General features: G+C 39.6%; 1 protein-coding gene across 1 annotated transcript in view; it reads left to right on the forward strand.

Annotated features, from left to right (window-relative positions):
* CLEC3A (C-type lectin domain family 3 member A) overlaps nucleotides 1-7800 on the forward strand; it is an 8993-nt gene extending 1193 nt beyond the window's left edge. Inside the window, exons 2-3 of the mRNA XM_033128277.1 lie at nucleotides 4441-4524; nucleotides 6198-7800. Coding sequence (XP_032984168.1) covers nucleotides 4441-4524; nucleotides 6198-6589 — 476 coding nt within the window. The 3' untranslated portion in view covers nucleotides 6590-7800. The remainder of the gene's footprint in view (nucleotides 1-4440; nucleotides 4525-6197) is intronic.
* The last annotated feature ends 8902 nt before the right edge of the window (nucleotides 7801-16702 follow it).

Consider the following 16702-nt stretch of genomic DNA (forward strand, 5'->3'; position numbering starts at 1 on the left):
ACTTAGAAAGAAAGGAATGAAGGAAGGTAGGAAGGAAGGTAGGAAGGAAAGAAAGAAGGAAAGAAGGAAGGAAAGAAGGGAGGGAGGGAGGGGGAGAGAGAGAGAGAGAGAGAGAGAGAGAGAGAGAGAGAGAGAGAGAGAGAGAAAGAGAGAGAGAATGAGAGAGAGAGAGAGAAAGAGAGAGAGAGAGAGAGAGAGAAAGTCACAGGCTAATGTTCTATTTCATTCTCTGAGTCACTTTCATGTCAGGATATTTCAGGTAAATATTATGATACTATTTCCTTACCAATTTTCCTTCCTTGATTAGTAACAAAACATACACACAAAAGATTCCAACAAAGTTAGTCTTGATTTCACACAACACGAATGGCTGGGGAATGAAAAGGGGTCTTGTCTTGTTGTGTTGTGTTTTGATGATTATAAAGTGTGCTTTTCTAAGGGAATTTGTTTATACAATTTAGATCTGATGCAGCGTTCTTAAGTGGAAACTTTTTCCCTTATAGACTCTTATAGTGCCCTGTTACCTCTTTTAATGAAAGATTAAAATGTGTCTCATATGTAGATAAAGTATATTGCTGAAGATGAGGGCAGGGGAAAGAGGAGAGAGAAGGTACTGGGTGACGTGGCATATTTTTGTTGCCAGCATCTCCTCACCATGCTCAGGGAGTGGCAAAGTGGTGACCACCCAACAGGGATGTGGGGAGGGGTATGAATGTATGAGTGTGTGTGTGTGTGTGTGTGTGCGCTTATTACTGAAATAATTGCAGTACAGGTCATAGAGAGCTTTCCCCTGCCCCTTCACACACACACACACACACCTTTTTTTTTTTTAATGACTGGGTACACATCTCAAATATCATCCTCCCAAGGCAGTTTTTGCTAATTTTTACCATTAGGTCCAAAAAAGCACACTCTCCAGTAGGTGAAGTAGTAAGGCTAAATTTGCAGAACATTTCTTTCCTCCACCCTCTCACACACTTAAAATGTTTTAAGTATCTGCAAATAATACTTTATGAAATCTAACGTGAAAGCCATTTTCTCACGCCCAATCCTCTCTGCAGAATTACCCACTATTAACCGTTGGGAGATAATAGTCCCATTTTTTTTAAATGCACATTTTAAAATTGATGCTTTTCACAAAATAAGAATTGGCTATACCAAGTAGCTGTCAGGAAAATTAATTTATTTCATCTATTAAATCTTGGATAGATATCAACACCAGGTATACCTCAGTCCTTTTATCAGCTGCATAATATCCTATTATGTGGCTGGATCATGACTTATTTAATCTGTTCTCTCTTGGTGAACTTCTGCCTGGTTTCTAATCCATGTCTTTTTGATCTCATGCCTCAGTGAACCGCTACGTATACAGATGCCCCGTGACTTACAGTGGGGTTTCATCCTGATAAACTCATCGTACAGTGAAAATATTGCAAGTCGTAAATACATTTTATGCACCTCACCCACCGAACATCATAGCTTAGTCTCACCTACCTTAAACGTGCTCGTCACAGAATATTTAGAAAACACTGGCTACCCTGTAGAGTACCATTTGTTTACCCTCGGGATCACGTGTCTGACGGCTCACTGCGGCTCACTGCCGCTGGCCAGCATCATGAGAGAGTACGTACCATATACTACTCGCCCAGGAAAAGATCAGAATGCAAAATTCGAAGTACCAGGTCTACTGAAAGAGTACCTATTGATCCCTACGCTAGGGTGTGATGATACATTTCCAGACACAAAACTGCAGGGTAATCGCACTTTCTCACCGTCTCACAAAATGATAGCATCAATCCATGCTCTCATCTTCAGAGTAGGACACTGCCTGTTCCCACACACTTTGACAACCCCAAATCAAACCGTCAGTGTAAGCCCTGCCAACATAAGAACAAAAAACTTTTCTTTTTTTTTTAATTTGGATTTCTATGATTGATGAGGCAGAGGTATTTTTGATTTGTTTAACTGGCCATTTCCTCTGGAAGTTATTTTCGCATTTGTATTTTGTACCTATTTTTGGAGAACACAATAAAATGAAAGGGAGCCTTTTTTAAAAAACTCAAAATGACACTTGAGTGATTTAGCTCCAAACACAAGATTTTCCTGGTACTTACTTCATAGGTTTCAAAATTTATGTGCTGCAAGAATGAATAAAAATAATTTTAGGGGGAGGGAGGTTATCACTTTGTGAGGGGTATAAATGTCTTACTATTACATTGTTTTGTACACCTGAAACAAATAATAAATAAATAATAATTTTTACAGTGAAATAGTTGCTCCCTGTATTAACTATAGACAAAACACATCCACATTTGTCATAAAAGGTAAAAGCAGAAGCCAATGACTTTGATATTAATTCATGTGTCTTTCTGTTCATTACAGTGTTTACAGCTTCCTCGGGGAGGCCACTTATTTAAATAGAATGGAGCAGGGGCACTAGATTTATGGGGATGACAGATGGGAGGGAGGTTGGGGGCAGGGTGAAAAAGGTGAAGGGATTAAGAAATACAAATTGATAGTTACAAAATAGTCACGGGGATGTAAAGTAAAGCATGGGGACTATAAGTCAAGAATATGGTAATAACTATGTATAGTGCCAGGTGGGTACTAGACTAGTCAGGGGGATCATTTCTTAGATTATAGAAATGTCTAACCACTATGCTATATGCCTGAAATTATACTGAATAATATAAATAAATACTGAATGTCAACTGTAATTGAAAAACTAAAAAGGGGTGGAAAAAGTGAAGGGGAATATGAGGTCCAAATTTCCAGGTATAAAACAAATAAGTCTTGTGGATGTAACGTACAGCATAGGAAATATAGTCAATAATATTGTGATAGCACATAGGTGTCAGATGGTTGCTGGACTTATGGTGATCACTTCTTTAGGCATATAATTGTTAAATAACTATAGCATATAACTGAAACTAACATAATATTGTATGTTAGCTATATTTTAATAAAAATCTTTTAAAATAAACAAATAGAATGGAGCAGGAAGCTGAGAGGGACGGGGGATGATATTTACAGAGTTGACAATTTGTAACTTGAAAGCAAGTCTTCAGGTCTTTGCAAACCTGGCCCCTAACAACCGGTGGTTTTGCATTCTGAATGTACCCTTATATTTATTCTGGATTGAACGGTCCCATGGAGGAAATCCTTGGATTACTGTATTTCTGAGCTGAGCTATTGGATGCTTTGAGAATTGACATGCAGTGTCAAGGGAAACAAAGGTGGAAGCCACCCCTGCGTACCCCTGAAGGCATTTTCCTAACCCAAATGTGGAAATACCTGGCTTGCAAAGCACATGTTTAAGGGGATGGTGAATTAGCATGTTTGGATTTGGGACTGTCCTGAAAAATCCAGGACAATGCACAGATTCTCTATATGGCATTCCCACAAAGAGGCAGGTGGGGACATTTCATAATAAGCTTTAAGCGTCTTCTCTGTCTGAGGCCACGTGTTAGGGAATGAACAGTAAGGGCAATTACTGTGCAGAAGCAGATGGGAGGGATGGGAACAGGACAGAATTGGAGGGAGACAATGAGGTTCAAATCCCGACTCTTCGCCTTACTGTCTGGGTACCTTCTGCTGGTTAATTCTGCTTCTGTGCCTCTATTTCTTCTTCTGTGAAATGAGGATGATGATAGTGTCTATCTCATAGGAATATAGAAATAATTAGGCTCCTGGCACACAGTGTATGGTGGCTTTGAATACTTATTTTTATTATTTATTATGCATTACTATTATTATACTATTCCTGCCTTTGAAGAGCTCACAAGCTGTCAATATCTAAGACAGTTCTGGAATGTTGTTTATTAATTCAACCAACATTATGAGCACTTATTATGTGTCAAGTATTGTGTTAAGCATCAGGAATACCATAGATAGACAAGTAGACAGATAAAAGTAAGTAAAATAATTATAGACTGGAGAAAGTACTGTGAAGAAAAATAAAGGTTCAAAGAAAGAGATTAGCCAAAGGAATGCTAATGTAGAGAGGATAATCAGAAAAGTTTTCTCCAAAGTGGAGATGTTTAAACTCAATAAGCTGATGGACAGGAACGTTCCAGGCAGAAGGAACCCAAAGGAAAGGGTCCTGAGATGAGATAGCTTGCTGTAGGATGCATCTGAAAGTCAACGAGTCTGAAGCCTGATGGAGGAAACTCCCACAGGATTGAGCTGGAGAGACAGATGGGAGCTCCATCTCAAAGAAGGTCATTCTAGTATTCTTATCCCCACCAAACCCTTATAAATCTTCCTGACCAACTTATTTTCATGCATTACGTTTCATGTACACTGGGCTCAATTTCAGCAAAACCACCCTCGCCTTAGATTGTGGATTCCAAAATTTATTTTATGTTGTTTTATTTTCATCTTATTTTAATCATCTACTTTTCATTCCTCCTACCCCACCTCACCCTAAAATATTCCCAGAAAAGAATGGAGACCTGAAGACTCAAGTTGAAAAGCTCTGGAGAGAAGTCAATGCCCTAAAGGAAATGCAGGCCCTGCAGACAGGTAAGGTCCCCTCTCATTGAGGCCTTGTCTCAAAAGAGACACAAAAAGAAATGGTGATTTGCCAGCAATGCAAACCATAGCTAGAGTACATGTCAAGTTCTAGGTGAAGTCTTATTAAGAGAGACACTGATAAGCCAGAGATATGTCTAGGAGAAAGGATCCAAATGCTGAGGAGACGATTGTCTTAGGAAATCAGATTGATTTTTACTCCCTTCTCCTATATATGGGTGGTATGGAAATAAAAATAGCCATTTCAATAATACCTTTTAAAAGATTGCTCAGAAGTCTTCTCTTACAGACAATGACAGAATTGAAGCAAGTATTAACTAGCTTACATCATTTGCATTCATTAGATGTTTACAAAGTGCCCATCGGGAGATCTACTGTGATTCAACTCAACACAAGGTCACAGGACTCACTCCTGCCACACACATCGGATGCACATGGAAAGACAATTGGTTAGAGCTACAGTTTGCCAACAGAGGGAAGCATCGGGCATTCCTCTTTTCTTGAGTAGAGCCCAGCAGCCTATGCAGCTGTGCATACTATTGTCCGGGAGCTATTCTCCTTGGCTCTCAAGGATGAGGAAATGAGAGCCACACTGGGTGGGCTCAGAAAGAGCCCAGGAACCAGTATTCTGTAGGCAACTCCAAAAACAGAGCTGTGAGTGAGTGTCCCACAAGAGACCTCCCCAATTACAAGCGTTACAGCCTTCAGGGAAAGCTGAAGTTATGGCTTTCCATCAAAGTATTTATAACTCCCAGAGCAGCCCTAGGTTACCAATTCAAGGTCATTTTTACCATAAGCAATGTTGCGTAGTAACACTGGTGACATATTCCCTTTATCAGGTTTCCAGGGGAACAGAATTAGAAAGTTAAAGGAAGGACAAATGAGCAGGCCGAAGGGGGAAAAGTTTTGTTAACCCTCTACTCACAGTAGGGCACTATAAATACTTTATAAACATTAACACATTAATCCTCTAACAATTTATGAGACACGTGCCATGATGATTATCCTTATTTCACAGACGAGGAAACTGTGGCACAGTGAGGCACAGAGAAACGAAGTAATGTGTTCAAGGTTTACACAGCTAGTAAATATATCCTGGATAACCTAAACCATATTGCCAGGGCTGAGTTATCTGCATAATAAAAACACTATCTCTCCATATGCAACCTCAGAGTTTAGTTTTTCCTAATTATGAAATCCCATTCTAGTTCCAAATGTCTCAAGGAAATTCAGCACATAATGGATGGACACAAACTAAGAAGCCTGTGTATATCAAAGCAGCATGAGGCGAAAGGCCATGTTTTGAGGGTGGGACAGACATGGGTGTGGAGAGTTGTGATCTTGCATGCTATGTAAAGGACATTTTTACATGCTAAGTGGTTACAAATCACAACTTCTCTAAGCCTCAACACTCTGATATGGGAAGATGGCAGTGGTAAAATTCCACTTCATGGGATTGTTGTGATTATTCTATAAGTTCATTTATGCACAGAGCGTGGCACAGTGTCAGACACCCACGATGTTAACGCTCCAATCAGCATTAATGCATCATTGTCATCACACATCGTTCATTCCACAAATACGTCTTGCTATTTGCCAGGTCCAGTCCTGGAGGTATTATACTCAAAAAGCATCTCACTATGTCAAATGTCGCATCTTTACAGTCTGTCTCCGAGGCACAAAAGTTCACAAGAAATGCTACCTTGCTTCTGAAGGCTTGAAGCACTTCCATGAAGCGAATGAAGACTGTATTTCCAAGGGAGGGACCCTGGTTATCCCCAGAAACTCTGAGGAGATCAACGCCCTTCGAGACTATGGTAAAAGGAGCCTGCCAGGGGTTAATGACTTTTGGCTGGGAATCAACGACATGGTCACAGAAGGCAAGTTTGTCGATGTCAATGGAGTTGCCATCTCCTTCCTCAACTGGGACCGTGCACAGCCTAATGGTGGCAAGCGGGAAAACTGTGCCCTGTTCTCCCAGTCAGCTCAGGGCAAATGGAGTGACGAGGTCTGTCGTAGCAGCAAGAGGTACATATGTGAGTTTATCATTCCTTAGTAGACCCTTCTCAAATGCGTCTTTAAGAAAGATGGGTCATGATTTATAGGCTGATGGTTCCCAAGAATAAGTCAAATTGTTTTTAGGAATACAAGAGTCAGCCAATTTGCTACCATATTTCATTGTGATTTTGCCCTTCATGGATCATGGAGGATCATAAAATAATGATCCAGCTATGTGCACACTGTGCAAGTGGCTTCTGCAAACTGGACTATCAAATCCTTCTCTCTTTCCTAGCCCCTCTCACTTTTATAGACCAGGTCTGTGTTAAAAATACAACAGCCAACAAAAGCAACCTTCTCTTGAGAGTTTTGTGTATATTTGATTGACGAGAATTCTCTAAATCAGAGATTCTAGGTACCATATAATCCCAAAACTTTTCAGTCTGATGCTCGATCTGTTCCATCCTGGTCATATAACTTGTTAGCCCACTATCTTTTTTTTTGAGTTGCTCCATCTTCTGGTGGGACTTACAAGTATATCTTGTCTGCCACATCAGAACATAAATGTCTCAGATTCTGATTAACTCTTTTTTCCTCAAGCGCCCCCCACCCCTCTTTTTTGGTCAAGTTCCTAGTCAAGACTTGAAAAGTAGCATATTTGGTCAATTTACACTCCCAGCATTACATTACAATTTCCAATTTGAATGAGTAATCCTAAGGCAGAACAAAAGCAGCAGATTATATGAGAAAAGAAAATAGCAAAAGAAAAATGTCTACTTTTTCCTTGCTTCAGTATCCTGCATACCTTTATGAAATTGAAGGGAGACATTATATATGTTACATATGTTAATTTTTTTACATACTTTATATACTTATACGTATTTCAGTAATCACATATTTAAGTCTATTGGGGCAATCTATCTTTGGAAGTTGAAAATTGGATTTATATCATGCTGATTTGGAGTTACACATCTATGCAATTTTCTATTCTGTCAAATACTATTCCATTTAATTGTTTAAATTGATTGTGTAAGATCACTTCATTGCTTGATATGAAATTACAAAGTTTAGTCTTGGGGGAAATGGGCTTTTTAAAAGCAAACGATTCTAAGTATGTTCTATTCTTCAAATATCTTTTTTTTGGCGGGGGGGTAAATATTGAATGTGTTTTGCGAACGATATCTTTCTCTACAAATTTTAACTACATGTGCTTGGAATTAAGTTTTAGTTCTTATCATTGTGCAAAAATAAAGCCTCAATTCTGATCAATGTGGATGTATCTGGATGTTGATTATTCAGACTATGTTGGTTTATATCGAACTTGGCACAATTTTGCAGCAAAATACCCTGGATTTCATCAAACTGTTGATTTACATGTACTAATAATTTTACCTGACCACAAAGGGGTAAAGTCTGGGGGAAGGAAAGGAACTTTAAAAAGAAAATTGTACCTGCAACTGTTTTTGGTTGACCCTGGCTACTCTCTACTTCAATACAATTATAATCACCTTAAAGATGATGACAGTCATAAAATTAGAAGACATTAATGGTAGTCTATTCTCATCATATGCCGGGTACTGTGCTAAATTTTTCATAATTATAATGTCCAGAACAACCCTGGAAATTAGGCTCTAGAATCATTTCATTTCATAGAAGAATAAACTGAAGAAGAGAGATGTAGTAACTTGCCCTAAGTCACCTGCCAGGAAGTAGTGAAATTGTGACCAGAACCCAACAAGTCACTCAGATAGGGGAGCTATGACAAGGTCAAGCCTGTTCAAGTAGGCAATGGAAGTCGACTCTAACCTATTCTCCTGGTTCCTTCAACTGGGGTAACAATTGGACAAACAGCTGATCTTGGTGAGGCATTCAGTCTGAGGCTGCTTCGAAAGGGCTGCAAACAGACAACTATCACCATACAAGTCAGCCTCAGAGCTAGGGTCCCCAGGGGATGGAATTAGATAAAATCATCTTCCCCCAAGCACCCCACCCAGAAAGCTCAAGAGAAGAAGCTTAATTCAAAGGAATAAATGAAGATTAATGAGGGGAAATCAAGGTAAGTTAGCAAGACAAAGAGATGGATGGGAGACACAGCAGGAGTGGAAGGAGTGAATTAAGAGATTTTTCTGGTTGGTCCAGGGTCAAACTCATGACCTTGACTTTATTATTTAGCCATTTAACCAAAAGTCATACCCACATGATTCACTAATCTGGGCTTTGGTTTATTTTTCCAGTTGGGCACTATTTAGCAAACAATTGGTCTTTAGACAAGATTGATAAATAGATCCTAACTCTTAGGCCAACATCTGTCTCCATGAAAGCTGCCTGGACTATAGAGTGGAGAAGAATTCTAAAGCCTGATGAAAAGAGTGCCACGAGCAATTAGCAATATTTGTCACAAGTTCAAGGTAGGAAGATGTCAATATTTGTACCACAAAATTGTCATCTCTACAGTAAACACCTGGCTTCCTGCAGATGCCAGTTATATTCAAAGCCCAACTATCATGGCCCTATAAGCCTTACCAGGAAGCTGATTCTGATTTCTAAAGCAGTGCTTCTCAAACTTTGTCGTGCTTACAAATCACCCTGGAACCTTGTTAAATTGAAGATTCCATAGGTCTAGGCTGAGGTCCCAGTTTCTGCATTTCTAAAACCTTCCAGTGGAAGCCAACAGGACAAGACTACACCCCACAGTCTGATAACAAGGGCCTAAAGCTTTAATAACTTGCTCAGAGACAGTTGCTGATGGACTCTAGCAATTTTGCTTTCCTTTAACTCAAAAGTCAAGAATAGGGTCTACAGTTCGTTGGAGTGAAGAACAATACTGAGAGCAATTTTTCGGCCTATCACAGATGCTTCCATCCATACCGTTAAAAGAGGTACAAAGTAAAAATCAATTAGTTAAAGGAAACATCAATACTAGAGGCTCAAATTAGTGATCTGAAGGAGGATTTATCGCAAGTCCCCATGGTTTCTCTTCCCTAGCATTGTTGAATAGCACTTCTTAAACTAAAAATAAAGATACAGTCTTTCCTACTCTTAGATTAGTGAAAACTTTCATATCCTCACCAAACAAAAAATGTCCAATGAATGCAGATGCCCACAAAGTTATCTAGTTAAGTAGCTAATTTATTCTGATATAAGAAATTCGAAGGCTACCTACTAATTAGAAAGGACTATGCTAGGTAATATGGAGTGACAGAAAGGAAGTAAATTATTATACCTACACTCAAGGATATTACAACCTAGCACACAGAAGGAGAGCAAGACTAAGCAGGGGGCTCTAAAAAGAAAATATCAGTAGTTCTCATTACATATGGAAGTTAAGTGGATTTCTAGATCATTTCTATCTAGTTTTACCTAAACTGATACCCACAAATGGCCAGTGATTGAAATAAAATTTTTCAAAGAAATACCAAATTGAATATGCATATAGCAATAATAAAAAACACATGAACACATGCTAGCACATACAGCTGACATTTCTACTCCTAGTAGAAATGGTTCAGGATTGGTTCAGGGAGGCAAACAAGCCAAGCAAAGCCAATCAGAATCTTCTCCAGTGGTTGCAATCTGACACTGGGGGCAATGAAACTTTTTCTGATGGAGATCTAAATTGGGACAAAGTGAATTTATGGCTTCTGGAAGAATTCTTCCCTTCCAGATTGATGCAGTGTGCAGAATGAAGTAAAATAAAGATAAGCAGTGGTGAGAAATGATGGGGCATGGTGGGAGGGAGAAAGGGATTTGGGGGAGAGAGAGCACCCTCAAGCTTGCAAATATGTTTGTGTTTCCACATAGTGCTGAGTTTGTCATTCTTAAGGTCCTGGTTTCTATTTCTATGAGCTACTTCACCTCCCTTCAAGCTACACAAGACAAGTTATCATTTCCATTTGAGCTAGTTTTAGTTTGCGTATCAGCCAGGATAGGCTAGGTTCTACCTAAATAGGCAAAACATACAATAAAAGGCAAAGACAAAAAGATGATCATTTCTGAAAATGATATGATGAAATGTTGAAAGGTTGACATGAAAAAATGACATAACAAAGTGACACAATGAAAATGACAAAAGAAGAAAATAAAACTGGGAAATAAAAGATGGAGTGACTAGGAGGAGCAACGTCAGACATGATGACCAACCCTTCTGATACAGCCCTCTCTCCATTGAAAGATAGAATGGAAAAGAGAGTGATCTTGTAAAATATCAGGACAGGAGTCCAAGAAAGAGAGACCCTGAGAAAAGTGACTTATCCAAAATCACCGAAAAAGCCAAGGAAAGGGCAGGGACTAGAATTCAATTCCATGTCTCCCAACTGAGAGCTTGAAACATGCCAGCTTGGTTCAAGGTCAGGTAAGGCCAAGGGACTTGAATTCAGAAGACCCAGACTCCACACTTACTATGTGTGTGATTTCGGGTAACAGTAAACTTTTGGGTCCCCAGTTCCTCATCTATCACTGGGAATGATAGCACTCAACCCACAGAATTGCGAGTTGAGATTGGAAAATATAGTTTATGAACAAACAAACACTCTAGATATGGCATCTTAAAAAACATTCTGTTCCGTTATAAAACCAAAACATCTCACTATAGAAAAATTTGAAGAGCAGAAAAAACATTTTAGAAATTATCCTTCATTTGTGTCTTTTTTACGCATTTATCCAATTAATATTTATTGATCACATGTATTCAACAGTGTCTAAATCTACCCCCACCCATGCAAAGTTGTAGAGGTTACAGTACTAGGCAATGTTATATCCTGCTTTATTTTACTTGTGAAAATAACCATTTTCCTAATGTGTTTTCCATGGTTCCATACTATTTCAATGTGTTATTCATTTAGCACATATATGACTGCAATTTTTTAATCCATTTATGATTGGAATTTTACTTAAGCCTCTAAATATAAATATTTAGTATTTATTTAAACAAATGGAAATTTTGTTTTTCACTTTTCTTCTTCTGTAATTGCTATGATGAACATCTTTGTAATTACATATATTTTTTTCTTTTTGACTTTTGATTTTTCTCTCCACTAAGATAGATTTCCAGGAGTGGAATTATTGAATCAAAGGGTAGGAATAACTTCAGATACTTTGTAGCATGGTACTAAATTGCTTTCTAAAAGGATTGTGCAAATTGAAGAGGCAGCATGCCTGTAATGCCACTAACTTTGGAGTCCGATAGTCCTGGGTTTAAATACCAGCATCTATGCTCACTAGCTCTGTGACCTGGAACAAGTTGTTTCGCCCCGCTGAATACTTTCCCAACTTGTAAATAAACCAATAAAATTAAAACAATGATATAAGGGGGTTCATAATATTTATGATATTTATCTTAGAAAAATGTTAGGATTAAAAATAGAATTAAATTATTTTGGTAATAATTGATTTGACAAATATTAATTATTCGATTAAGCTAAGAAAAAGATTAGGATGGTGTGGGGTGGAGGGGTATTTGCAAAAAGCTTCAGGGGTAGCAGGGAACATTATTATTACATTCGGGTATATTCATTTGGGTTACATAAATTCAAGCCAAGCACCGGAAATATGGTGAAGATCAAAAATGGATGGAGACCAGCATTAAGTAAAAAGTTAACCCCACAAAATATAATTACCAACCACATTTTAAAATAAAGTAGGGGGTAAAACAAAGTGGTGTTAGAAGATCTCAACAAATGACATCGAAAGCACAGACTGCAAGGGTGACTAGAGTCCTTAGCTGGATGAAGGGGCATACTTATCAGCACCTACTTCTGGAACTTTTTCTGTGTGTGGTTCCTCTCCTGCTGACATCGCTAGGAGACCTGAGAGAGCCAACGAGATGGGTAGTGTGTGTAGGCCAGTGGGGTGAGGCCCCGCCTTAGGGAGTGGCTGCAGCACAGGATCGCTGGGCTGGGGAAGGAGGCTCAGAGCGATGGGCGCTAGGACTACAGGGCGAGACGGCGCGGAGGCTCTGGTGCTGGACGCAGCGCTGGATACTTTGCTGGCGGTGATGCTGCTGGTGACGGTCAAGGCATCGATGGACCGGCTGTGGCGACGGAGCCCTCACTGTGGCACTGGTGGTGGGCGCTAGTCTTGTGAGGTTTGTCGCTGTCCGCTCAGGCCAGGTGCTGAAGCTGACTGCGCAGGACGCATGTGCTCTGGGCCCACTGCTGGGGCACCCGCAGCAGATTGCGCTGGACTCCCGCCCCGTCCGCTTTCTCCTGCCATTGGGAGTGGACGTCTACAACACAGAGGGCTGCTGGCGCAATGGCCACTTTTTCACTCCTGTTGGCATCTTCCAGAAGCACGTGCTCAGTCTCCTGGAGACTAAGGGGCAGAGACCTGGCTTCCGCCTTTTCTGGGTACCAAGGGGAAGAGGGGTCTAGGAAAATAGACTGTCCCCTGTCTCAGCCTTTTGAACCCCAATACCAGCTGGTTACAAGGGTCCAGAGACAACTAATGGACATGACTCTCTTCCCTCCTGGTCTGCTAATGGCAAAGCTAGATTTAACCGGACCGGCTTGTTTTGACAGGAGCAAGCAATTCACAAGCTGATTTGGTTTCCTCATCTGTAAAAGGCAGGCAATATTTGAGAACATCTAGAAAATGGAATAATATTCCCACTCCTTTAAAGTTTTTATGGCAATTTCATGAGACAGTACAGGTAAAAGGGCACTGCACAGTCTGTTGATCATAGGAGATGCTCAGAAAATGAAAATTATCATCACCAGCTGGAAACTGATTTCCAAGAACTGGGGGGAAAGGGACCCTCATGTTTTTAGAAGGAACTGCTGGAAAACCAAATATCAGGTGGCTCTGAGAAAAGAGAAATTTCCTGAGTACTCAAAGAACAATGAGAATAAGATTAAAATGACAGTAATTTTCCAAGGTGTGGATTTAACCAGAATGAGCAATCTAAATCAGCCATAGAGTTTCCCTTTGAAGAGTGAACAATCTCAATTTTGAAATTTGTTGTCTTCTAGCATGATAACATTTTTCTAAGCCAGGCTACCATTTAACATTATAACACCATGGCTTGTTTGCTTAAAAAACCTTATATGGCATGATAAGACATGATTTTTAAAAAATTTTTTCCTGCGTCTCACTATGTAACTCAAATTTATCTAGTGATTTTTTTTCTTTGTACATATTTTCATCTCACCATAACCGTATGATGTGGGTTTTTACTATGCCATCTTAGCAATGAGGAAATTAAGTCTCAAAGAGATCCAGTAATTTGTTAAGACTACAAAGGTTGGAAATTGCAGAGCCAGGATTAGAATCCATACCTGAATGACTCCAGGGCCAGTGTTCTTTCTAACACCCCATGCTGCCACTCCTTTCTGGTGGCATACTACAGATTAAAATTAAAATTAACAAGTGGCTATATTATCTAATTAATCTATTAGCACCATTAACATTTACTTACCATATCACATTTATGTAGACAAGTTTAGAGAGTGGGCTCTCAAGGTCAAACACCCAAAGGAAATCAAGTACCAATCAGAAGGGGTAACTTATAAACCAGATTAATGTTGTTTATAGCTGTAATTGACAGGAGTTTCACAGGAATCAAAAACAAAACAGACTCGGGTCAAATGAAATGCAAAACTGATCTTGTCCACATAGCACCACTATTTATTAAGTTTACAAAATATCCGGCACTTGTCTAGATTTTTAGGCATATAGCCATTCACAAACACTCATGATTGAAAGGGAATCCATTCAATTATTAAACGATGGGTGATAGGATTTTATGGGTGAATTTTATTTTCTTTGTTTTCCTTATTTTACACACTTTCTAAAATAGGTATATATTACTTTTAAATCAAGAAAAATGTTGTATATATGTAAGTGGACTTCAGTGAACCAACTTATTTTAAAACTTTGGTGTTTGTCAAACACATCTTACAGTTACCTGCCCCCCCACCCCGACACTTGAGATCTTAATATTTCAGTAACGAAGATGTCCATTGATTTAAGTTTGCAGCCTACTTGGCAGGAAAAACAGAGACATTTTGAACAGCTGGAGTGTGTCCACCAATTCAAAGAAAAAGGGTAGAGAGAAGAGAGAAAGAGAAAACTAATCATGTGAAGTAGAGACCAAGTCTTAAGAACATTTTTATTTGTCAGTAACATGGATCCAGTACCCAGAGACCAGCTCTCACCCCAAGTTCCAACGTAGGGAGTGGGTATGACTGTGGCAACTCACTCTCAGAATCGTGGAGTAAAAAGCAATCCTCACATGTATAGATATTGTAGGAAACTTGGACCAGAAGCAAAACAATGTCATACTTAATACTTCTCTCCTTTCATTTCTTTCAAATATTTTTCGCCAAGTTACTTGTGCCTAGCAATCTGTACAAGACCACAAAAGAATAAGAGCTCTATCAAGAAATTTAAGTAAAGAAGATATGGAAGGGATATCTTCAAAGGATTCCTTCCCTGAATTCAAAAATTACCAGAGAAGAAGTGTCCCAATTCATAGGCAGAGGAGGGCATTTTGGGCAAATAATGTGTTTCCAACTTCACAGAGAGGAATTACACAATGTGTAATTAACACTCTTCCAGCTATCTTTGAAGCCTCCCCTCTTCCAGTATGCTATAAAAGGTTTCTGTTGCTTTTCTGTATTTTACAGTACTAAGTGTTTATATTGTGCTAGCCTCTTAAAAGTCTCTTTGCTGAGAACGTGTGGTGTGTGTGTGTGTGTGTGTGTGTGTGTGTGTGTGTCTTAAATGGGGTGAGATCTGTGTACTACCAGTAATGCAGAAAATATGAAAAGCTTAAGTTGCTCTTTTGCCAGTGGAAAAATCAAAGCTAAGGATCAAGTTAAGACTGGTATGTTAACAATAACCCAATGATAGCAAAGATTGTGTTGGAGTCATAAATGTCTCTTTACCAATGCCAAGGGCACAGGCAGACATTTTATGAGCTCTGTGGATATTTATTCAAGCATGTCTGGCTTGGTTGATCTAGCGCTTTTGGTATTTGTTGGCAATTTTTTATGTTAAGAAAATATTTTTTTAATCAGATGAACTTTATAGTGGTCAAAGGTCAAACAACTAATTAAAATTAGCAGCAGCCCCAAATACACGAATAACCACCAACAAACTAGAGAGGGAGGTTATCTCAGGTTGGCAGCTCTCTAGAAGAGCTGTGCCATTAAGCAGTAAAATTTACTTGGCTGAACTGCCCAGAAATAAAAGGTTTCTGTGGTTTAGCAGCTGTTGAGTTGTTAGGTACAGAGAGAGAAATCATTCTCGACATCAAATGCATTGCAGCAAAGTAATTAAGGCTCTGAGGTCAGACAGACCCAGGTAGGAACCAAGCTTCCTTCACTTAAAAAGTTAACTAGAAACCTTGTCTGAGTCAACTGGGGCACGTTAACTTCTGCAAGGCTCACTTCTCATCCGTAGATGTAAACTAAAATAGTACTTGGCTGTCTGAGTCACTGTGAGAATTAAATATGACAATGTTCATAGGCTCCTCAGCAGATGGGCACAGTACGCAATGAATGCTGGCTGTTCCTGTTCATTGCCTTATCCCCCTGTGAGCACAGTTTCCCAAGTGCAGAGAAGAAGACACCCTCCCCGCACCCCCTAACACACACACACAGACATACACACACACTCCACTGAAGGCATCTGCTAGATTCTCCAAGGGGGCCAAGGTTAAATCCAGGCCCCTGGAGAGCATTCTCAGCTGCCCAGCAGCCAGATTCTCAGATCCCAAATCCTGTGTGCTCACCTGCTGTGACAAACATTGGAAAATAGCCCAACGTAGAGAAAAATAGTCACAGTGAGTGAGCCCGGGTTCACATACGGGCTCCACCAATGACTCCTAGCCAGGTGAGATAAGGCAAATTTCTTAATTTCTCAGATATACAGTGTCCTCCTAAAAATGGGATATACTTGTACCCCGCTCAAAGGATTGTTTTTGAAGATTAAGTGGAATGAGGTATATGGATGTGTCAAGCAAAGTGCATGGCGCAAAGTAAATGCTCAGTTAGCACTGGGGCACTTCCTGACACTGAGTTTGGGGCATCCCTGTTCTGAGGGTCTCCTGTTCTGAGGTACTCCCAAAGTACCTTTGGGGTACTTCTAGTATAATCTCATAAGTGGAAACAGGCAGAAGGTAGTAATTTTATCCCCACCAACATAGCACGTGTACTTATTACACACAAATAAT

This window comes from Rhinolophus ferrumequinum, chromosome 15, assembly GCF_004115265.2.
Source record: "Rhinolophus ferrumequinum isolate MPI-CBG mRhiFer1 chromosome 15, mRhiFer1_v1.p, whole genome shotgun sequence".
NCBI lineage: Eukaryota > Metazoa > Chordata > Mammalia > Chiroptera > Rhinolophidae > Rhinolophus > Rhinolophus ferrumequinum.